The sequence below is a fragment of the Rhagoletis zephyria genome, unplaced genomic scaffold (genome assembly GCF_001687245.7).
Source record: "Rhagoletis zephyria isolate East Lansing unplaced genomic scaffold, Rhagoletis_zephyria_1.1 Rzeph_scaffold_02405, whole genome shotgun sequence".
In the NCBI taxonomy this organism is placed as follows: Eukaryota; Metazoa; Arthropoda; class Insecta; order Diptera; family Tephritidae; genus Rhagoletis; species Rhagoletis zephyria.
Window position 1 is genome coordinate 50,898 of NW_016159489.1, and position 8,683 is coordinate 59,580.

The 8,683-nt window shown below is 36.4% G+C and overlaps 1 protein-coding gene and 1 long non-coding RNA gene across 7 annotated transcripts; both read right to left on the reverse strand.

Annotated features, from left to right (window-relative positions):
• Positions 1-3,216: 3,216 nt before the first annotated feature.
• On the reverse strand, positions 3,217-7,682 carry Camp (Cathelicidin-like antimicrobial protein). Of its 6 annotated transcripts, none has more exons than XM_017621281.1 (4): positions 7,128-7,682; positions 4,908-5,010; positions 4,055-4,852; positions 3,217-3,973 (listed from the first exon to the last, which is right to left on the reverse strand). In XM_017621281.1, the coding sequence occupies exons 1-4, from the start codon at positions 7,272-7,274 to the stop codon at positions 3,420-3,422; spliced, it is 1,602 nt and encodes a 533-aa protein (XP_017476770.1). In that variant the 5' UTR covers positions 7,275-7,682; the 3' UTR covers positions 3,217-3,419. The 6 variants fall into 6 exon arrangements, with proteins under 6 accessions (XP_017476770.1, XP_017476771.1, XP_017476772.1 ...); XM_017621282.1 differs by lacking the exon at positions 7,128-7,682 and adding an exon at positions 5,380-5,458; XM_017621283.1 differs by lacking the exon at positions 7,128-7,682 and adding an exon at positions 5,296-5,378.
• A 530-nt stretch (positions 7,683-8,212) lies between these two features.
• On the reverse strand, positions 8,213-8,677 carry LOC108366802 (uncharacterized). Its single transcript, XR_001848158.1, has 2 exons — positions 8,441-8,677; positions 8,213-8,378 (listed from the first exon to the last, which is right to left on the reverse strand). It is a non-coding gene; the product is annotated as an uncharacterized LOC108366802 (long non-coding RNA).
• Between the last annotated feature and the right edge of the window lie 6 nt (positions 8,678-8,683).

Here is an 8,683-nt window from a genome sequence, read left to right on the forward strand (position 1 = left end):
AGTTAAGGCTAAAGCAGTTGTTTAGATATCAGATTAAAAAAAATTGCGAGCACTTGATGTAGTAGATAAATACTTGCGTAATATTGCAGTAATTAAGCAAATGAGATCGAGTAGAAAAAGAGGACTAGTAACGTTGTGCTGTTATCCGTAGAAAGTGATGGCAAAACAAAAGTACTAAAAATAGGAAGCAAACAAATATAAATTAATATAAGGGGTCTTCAAACTAAAAATTTAAGTTGCTGAATTGAATTAAGCTGCGCTGAATTGAAATCGACTGAGCTGAAATGAATTTAACTGCGCTAAAATGAATTTAACTGCGCTGAATTGAACTTAGCTGCGCTGAATTGAATTTAGCTGCGCTGAATTGCATTTAGCTGCGCTGAATTGAATTAAGGAGCGCTGAATTGAATTAAGCTGCGCTGCATTGATTTTAGCTGCATAGGGTTGTTTTTATGAAGCTTAGTTCCATGTTATGGAGCTTCGCAAAGTTTTATATAAATAATTCATGTTAAAAAATATGGTTATATTTGGTTGAATTGAATTTCATGTTGCTGAATTACTTCCATTATGAGCTAAATTGCGCTTACCGCCGCTGAATTACATTTAGGAGCGGCTGAATTTAATTTCATAAAGCTGAATTAGGTAAATAGCAATTAAGATGATAATAAGATAAGATGATTAATAAACAGCACGTTGTATTGCACATAATTCAGTTATTCAGAACAGATGAAATGTTCGTTCTTTTAAATTAAAATACCCCGGTTACTCCAATAGCAAAAATAAGCAAAGCTACTGGGGTATTCACAACGGTGTCCTAAGTGTCGTACTATTTATGTCGTAAACTTTAAACGGCTAAAAATAAATTTAGGAGCTTCGCAAGACACCATAAGTCATATTATGAATTTTCAGACTGTTAAATTTTAAGTTTCCTTAACAGTAAGTTTACGACATACAGCAATACGACACTTATGGCACCGTTGTGAATACCCCATATGTATATATCTATCTAAAAAATATAAAATATCTACTCTCAACAACTACAACAAAAACTTACGTAAATGGCTGGGGTGGCATACAAACAATTACAAACAAATCTGCAACATTTTTCTTGGGAAAATTAGCGTCGTTCGCGGTCATAACAAAAACGTTCGTATAACTAGTAAAATGAATTTTGATGTTGTTGTTAGTGTTGTTTATGGGGAGGAGTTACAGCTTGTTAGCAGAACTCGGAGATGAATGAGTTTATGCTGTAAAAAAATAGTAGATGATGACTGTTATCGAAATTATTAGTTGGAAAAAAAATTATAATAAACATAAGAAATAAATAGAAAATAAAAAATTAAATAAAAATACAATTTATGAAGAAAATTACTCTAATTAAATTATTGGTTTAGCGTTACTGACTTTTCACATCGCAAACTTCTACCGCTTGGTCTTTGTTGCTTTTTTCATTTTTCCTAACAAACAAATGGTGGTTCAAAGCTCAAAAACATCGCTAAAAATAAATACTTATGGTGATTTCGTTTCTACCAAAAAATTGCGCTTTTTGATTGCCCCTTTCTCACTTCGTGTTCGATTCTAAATTAAGGGTAAAGGGTGAAAAAAATTGTGTTTTCTTTTCTTAAAATGTCACACTCTTTTAAGGCAAAAAAGGCACATTCTCTGCCCTCTGAAGCTTCGTTGTTGTTGTAGCGGCTACAACAACCCGGTCAATCGGTCTCAGTCGTTGTTGTCTACCTCAACCAACGGAAGCCCGGGTATACGAAGAGATGTTTCGAGTCGTGGGTAGTCTCTCCGCATGCCTGACACTCATTTGGCATATCTGTGTCTGATCTGCTCAGGTACGAGTTTAACCTGCTGCAGTAGCCAGAGCGAAGTTGGGCTATTGTTTTTCTAGTCTCCCGAGGCAGATGAAGCTCCGTCTCGTCCCTGTGAATGCCGTTTAAAGCCTGTCGACAAGCTGACGGGTCCAGTGGTTGTTTAATGAACCTCTGGACTTCGTCCGTTAGGTTTTATAGATATGGCTACGTCTGTGGCTTCCTACTAAGAATTGCTTGCAGAGCATTGTGTTGTGCTCCTTTATGGGGAGCATTTTCGCCTCATTATGCAGGTGATGTTCTGGCGACATATCCGGTCGCTGTCCGAAGTGCGGTGTTTTCCGTCGTCTGCAGATTCATCCACTGCGTCCTACTAGTCCCCGCCGACCACACTGGTGCTGCGTAATTTAAAACCGGCCGGCCTATTGCCTTGTATGTTACCAGCAACGTTTCTTTGTCTTTGCCCCAAGTACTGCCGGCTAGCGACTTGAGGACCTTGTTGCGGCTCTGTACGTTGTTGACAATAGCGGTTGCATGCGCAGAGAAGGAGAGCAGACTGTCGAAGCTTCTCTGAAGCTTCGTCAGGGTAGATGGTTGACCTGAAAATCAGATATTTGTTCAAAATGACAATATTATGAAATAAGGCCGCTAGACAAGGACAGGAAGGCAAAATCATACCTTTTTACAGGGTTGAGTGTAACATCAAACACATCTTGCGCCGGGTAAGAGCAACATTTTTTGGAAGAAACGAAATCACCATTATTATTACGCCACAAAAGTAATAATAGAATCAATTTAATGAAATTAAAGAACTAAATGAAATATGCATGTTTAATGAACTAAACTATAAAATAGTAAATAAAAAGGGTCTACAATGCTTTGATGTCTGGTTTTGACTATGCGCTAATATACTACGCAAAACAGATTAATTACAAAAAAAAGTATGTACTAACTAGAAAATAGCAAATGTAAGGGATTCGCCACAGAGTTTTCTTGAAAACTTTTTCTTCATTTAATTGATTCATTATAATCCAAAAACACAATTATTTTATGTGCATAACTATATTAATTAATATACATATACGTAACTAATACATATTTAATGTTTATATTTTATTATTAATGCGACTGCGTATTGCTTACTCTTGACGTTACATTGTTAATATTGCAAGGTGCTATATAATTTAAATATGTATATGAAAATATAGGAGCGATAGCAAACATATGCGCTGATATTACAATATTTTTCTTTATAATGAATATCGACAATTTTGCAAATGTACAATGCAGTCGTCAGAAATAGTTTAAAAACTAGATACCTTAAAATAAAACTCTTTTTAATGAGGCGAGATAGTTAAGTTTGTCGTTAAGCCAAAACTTAATTTGAAAAGCGTTGGGCTTTCTCAAATAATTCACTTAATTTTACCTTTTCCATCAACGCATGCGTTTCGACAAGCTACTCTCTCTAAACCATTAAGCGTAAATTCAGAAGCGTTGCAGTAAACTTTCACCTGCAGACGCCTGTCATTTATTTGGATCGTTCTTTTCTTTCTTGTTTAACCGATATTCTAACTACGCTCCAATCATTTTTTCGCCATACTTCTATCTCTGAAGATTTGTGAGTGCAGCTGCTACGGTTAATACCTCATTAAGATATTGAAATATAATTGGCTCCTGTATGGCATATGGCTGCAGCATTTTGAATTCTCTCAGACAGTAGATCATGTGTCGTATTTGCAGACGACATACCGGCTCACGCACCCGCATCGTGGGAATTGTGAAGTCTTTTACCTTACGCGAAGTCAATTCGCTATTTACAATGCTCATTGTCTGGTGGGAGGCCAACTCAGCGGCCACGCGCGATGCGGCATATCGGCTGAGTGTTTGCCCATCATCATCGTCATCTATTTCTATATCTTCTGCTGACTCATCTGCTGAATCGGTTGTAGAATCGGTTTCAGCATTGCTAGTCGATTGCAAAGAGTTGTTGGTGTTTGTCGATACGGGCTTCATTTTTCGCTTGCGGCGGATACCTTTGCCGGGATCGGCGACCAATGAAAGGTATTTCGGTATGACATTTTGAAAATTTGATGCAGTGAATATAGTCAAATCATCATGATGCCCGACGAAAGCATCGGAAATGTATGAAATAATGCCTGTGGAAAATTTGGTTAACACTTGTGTTATTTTAATTTGTTCAAAACATGTACATACCATGTCTGTATGTTTATACTCACCATTTGGCGTAATGCTTAGAATAAATTTGTAATTGCTACAATCATTTTGAATTTGCTGCTGGATATCCGTCTCAACGCATTCTATCAACGACTGTACATGCGATAAATTTGGACGAAATGCAAAAGGCAAATTTTTATGACGATCATAGTATTTTTTGCTGTTGGGCCAACGCACCAAATAACGCAAATAGCGAGCCAACTTAACAATGGTGCGTGCAAAAATCTGCTGAGCTTCAGTTTCGCTTAGCTCAAAATATTCGGATAGTAAAGCGAATTCCTCATTTTGACGTAGCTTCTTAAGAGTGACATAACAATCGAGTAGTGGCACATCAGCCGTAGTACAGATAACATTCTTCAGCAATGGCAAACGATTAGAAAGCACACCCAAGTGTACATATGGATTTTTTTCAATCAATTCAAGCGTTACACAGCGTATAGTGCGTTTGGGTAGCTCCCGTTTTATAACAAAAGTGGGACGACGCACCTGCAAGGTTGTGCCTAGCGAAGTGACCGCATTAAATGTGGTTGCATTACTAGCCGATGTAATGGTGGAACCAATGCCACCATTGGTTTGGACATTATTGCTATGCGATGATGAGCCACCGCCGGTCGCCTGTATAATTGTATTGGGCGGCAGCGAGCTAATGGCAGCGCCAATTTGCTGCTTTTTACTTGGTGTAGTTGTAATAGTTGTACCCCCGGGACCACCAATAGTCTGCTGCCATTGAAAGCTGGTGAGTGGCGTGCCCGCGCTAGCAATAGTTTGCAATGAATATTTGGGCGATTTATATGCAGTTTCTGAAAGTAAGAGCTTGTAGATAAAAACTATAGATATCATATCGTAAAAGCTTACCAATTGAGGATGTGCTGCTACGCTTCATAATTGCAGGCTTTATAGTTGCTGGGATTTTATTGATTATCAAATTTGTGCCAGTTCCCAATTTTATTATAGATTTCTGTAAGTCGAAATTAAAGCTAGTTAGCATCAAATATGTTATACAAGAAATTGAGGAGAAAAACTTGTTACACTCTGAGCGCAGTTACCCCAGGAAATGCTATCAAAATTTGGCGTCACCAAAAATTATCCAATCAAATTTGTATCGTTTTTATAATCTCAATAAAACATCATTCAATGCTTTTTATGCCATGGCCTCGCCTTTTACAAATGGGCGCCATCAACAAGTTACACGCTTTTTAACCAAGTGCCTCACATATCTTCACAAGATTTAAATACTACTTACGAACTAGCCTTCTTGTTATATTAAATATTAACTATTTTCTGCTAAAGTGTTTGCATTCCAAATATTTTTATGACTGATAATCACCTTGCTAAAAGACTGGAATTAGCACGATTGTGAAAAAATGAAAATGCAACGCGTTGTCAGCGAAATTTGTGAATTAAATTCTATTCAGGTATATAATGTTCTCTTTCACACCTTTAGTTAAAAAAACAGTGTTGCCATACTTTAGAATAAAATATTTGAGATTGCCGGATGGAGAAAAATTTCCAAAATCTTTTAACGAATCTAATCAAATGGAAACCATATTGGAATCCGATTGAATTATGTGCCCTGTCTCACGATCAATACGGATCGCGATCCAGTGTCGTGATCCATATTGATGCTTCATGATCCACCCCCTGCTATGCTACACCTTCAATATTTATCGCAAGAACATACTTTAATTTTTTACCAAATCATTTATATATCGTCGCTCGAATAAAGAAACAGTGTAAATGCCACATACACTATTATTCGATAATTGCGCCATTGGATAGACAATCCTTTAATATATTGGCTGTATTTCTTTATTCATTCTGAACGTTTGGAATAAACTTTTTTGTTTATTTATTCTTTAGAACGTTCCTGATGATATGTTGACGTATATTTCAAACGCATTCTGTTTATTCCGGCTGTGAAATGGGATTATCCGGAATGTATAAAGAAACGCAGCCATTGAAAAATCTTTAGTTTTCTTAAATATATCTTTGGCTCACTAATTTATTCCCGAAAAACGAAATTGTATTTGTATGGTTTGTAATGGTTTATAAAAACTTCCAACTCGTTTTTCTGAAAACTATACTTTTCATGTTACACTATTTCATTATTCCAGCGACGATATAATGCATTCCATAATCCAACAACAATTTCCAATGTTAATTTAAATATTTTCAATTTGTTTTGAATGGTTTTAAGCGGCGAGAGCGAATCAGAATGCATACGTTTTCGATGTCGGCGTTATGAGAGTAGATGTACTGACGAAATGGGTCGCGTTTTGAAAATGCTACACGTTCAATATTTATTGACGGTTTTGCAATCCAAGAACAACGTTTCTAAATATCTAGAAATTTGCGATATAGATCAAGATCCATCAATATTGCATGCTACATGATCAGTAAATATCGCGATATTTGCATCACATCAATATATATTGATCGTGAGACAGGGCCCTATAATCCATAAAAATTGCTACTCTTTGGACAGACTATGTCGTGACTGGAACAAAATGTATCGTGGTGGCAAGCTTGATAATATGTATGAAAGGCGGTTGCCTGCAATCAGCTGTTTGATGTTTTTACCGAAACTTGGGGCTAAGTTCATTAGCTTGCTATTTAAAATTCGTTATGTTTACTAATTTTTCTATCCAACACAACGAAACAGCTGCTTAGGAATATCATTTCTCAGATTACCAAAAATAAACTTAAAAGTAATTTCAATGTTATAAAATTGTATCGCGTATCAATTACCACTTTGTCAAAACTTTTGCTTTACAGAAAAAATTACGATTTCGACCGGTATGATTAAAAAAAAAAATCAATAGTCTTTTATGTAGAGCGGCAACTCTGTTGCGTATGAACTTAGCAAAGACTCAAACCATGTTTTGCTACTTCAGCAAGGGCATTTTCGCGACTTTAAAAATAGCAAACATGCAAATATGCATATGTAATCTCATTCCGATGAGAATTTTTTAGCAATGAAAATTTAAGAAAAATCTCCTAATTTTAAACTTTAGCAGTTCCCATTCCTAAATCCACTGTGTTCCTTTTTGTGATTGGGAGTCGCGGCCAATTTACCTTTGCAAGTTGTTGTTGCTGTTGCGACTGCGATTCTGGTTGCAATTTACTTTTTATCAATATCGCAGGATGTGGTGTTGGTGCTGCCGCCGACGCGCTGCTTTCACCCGCCGCAGGTTTTCTATATTTCACTACAGTCAACGCCATTTTTTAGATAATTTATATGTGCATATGAATATTTTAAGAGGATTTTATGCCCTAGAATTTCAATAGAGCCACAAAGATGTATGTAGCTATAGCGCTAAAATATGTATGTACTATCAATTAATGCATTTATTCTTTTGTTGCAGCTAGAGCACTTTGCACACTTTTTTGCACAAACTAATAGATTTTCACAATTCTTTGGCTTTTCGGTTCATCGCGGCTACTTAACCATAATTTAATTTGTAATTAAATTGTAGCAAATTCTTTTTCCACTTGTTTCACCAAAAATTTCACATTGCTAGGACCGAAAAACTTTATGCTCTGCTTCTTCCACTGCACTACCAGCAGCTGCTGCTCTGCTGTACCGACATTTCTCCTAATTTTAGGACGGTGAACCAAAATGCACTACAAATACGGGTGCGTTCAGAAATGCATCAGATCAAATCATGAGTCTCATTTATTTCTAAACTATAATTGATGGAAATGTCAAATATGCGCAACCACGGTTAAATGCCGAATTTGCACTAAGGGCCGGTTACTCAATGTCTGGTTAACATTAATCTGCGGTTAAACATCGTTATCGACGTCTTCGACTCCATGCATATAACAGGGAGTCGGTAACGTCGATAACGATGTTCAACCGCAGATTAGTACTAACCAGACATTGAGTAACCGGCCCTTAGTTGCGTAAATAAGACATTTCCATCAATAAGTTTAGGGCCTGTGCCAATTGATAGAAAAGTTCTCTGGATAGTAAATTTTTGACAGCTATGAGGTGAATAAAAATGTTTGATACGGCAGGGCTAGTGAAAAATTTGACAGCAAGCATTATCAAGAAGAAAAACGAACAACGCACGTATAAACATAAATTAAAGAAAACAAAAGCGAGTGGAAATAAAAGAACATGGTCCCGCCGGCAAAAAAAATAAATAAAAGCTATATAACTTGTAAGATTTAATTTCAGATTTACATATGAAAAGGCGTTATGTATTTTTTTAATTAAAAATACTATTTTACAGGGAGCAGTTCAGAACGCAGAATCCTTCTGGAAAAGCGCATTGACAAGGATGTTTGGTTCAGTTCAAAGAACGCCAACAGCAACGAAGGCTGGAAGTGAGTAAGAACAATATAAATAATTTGAAGACTTTATTAAGCAAATGACTTCGTACTCCACTGACCATCCGTGGCGCTTTATGGGAATGTGAGTTACAATTTTTCGAAACGAAGCAGAGGACAACCTAAGATACATTTTTGTAGTCTTGTTATCGCCGTTCATAATGTTGCTTAGTATTTTGGAATAAACGTCTTGTTGCATGTACATAATACCCTAAAACGACATATGTTTTTATTGGAAACAATTGTACACGGTTTTAAACATTTTTGTGAACACACTTACCAGACGGTTTTGACGT

What these genes read in the sequence shown, in the direction of transcription:
- Camp (XM_017621281.1), bottom strand. Translation starts at nt 7,274, where the DNA reads ATGGCGTTGACTGTAGTGAAATATAGAAAACCTGCGGCGGGTGAAAGC. An exon ending in AGCAACAACAACTTGCAAAG is followed by an intron (nt 5,011 to 7,127) that starts GTAAATTGGCCG and finishes TTCGACTTACAG; the next exon opens with AAATCTATAATAAAATTGGG. An exon ending in TCTAAGCATTACGCCAAATG is followed by an intron (nt 3,974 to 4,054) that starts GTGAGTATAAAC and finishes AATTTTCCACAG; the next exon opens with GCATTATTTCATACATTTCC.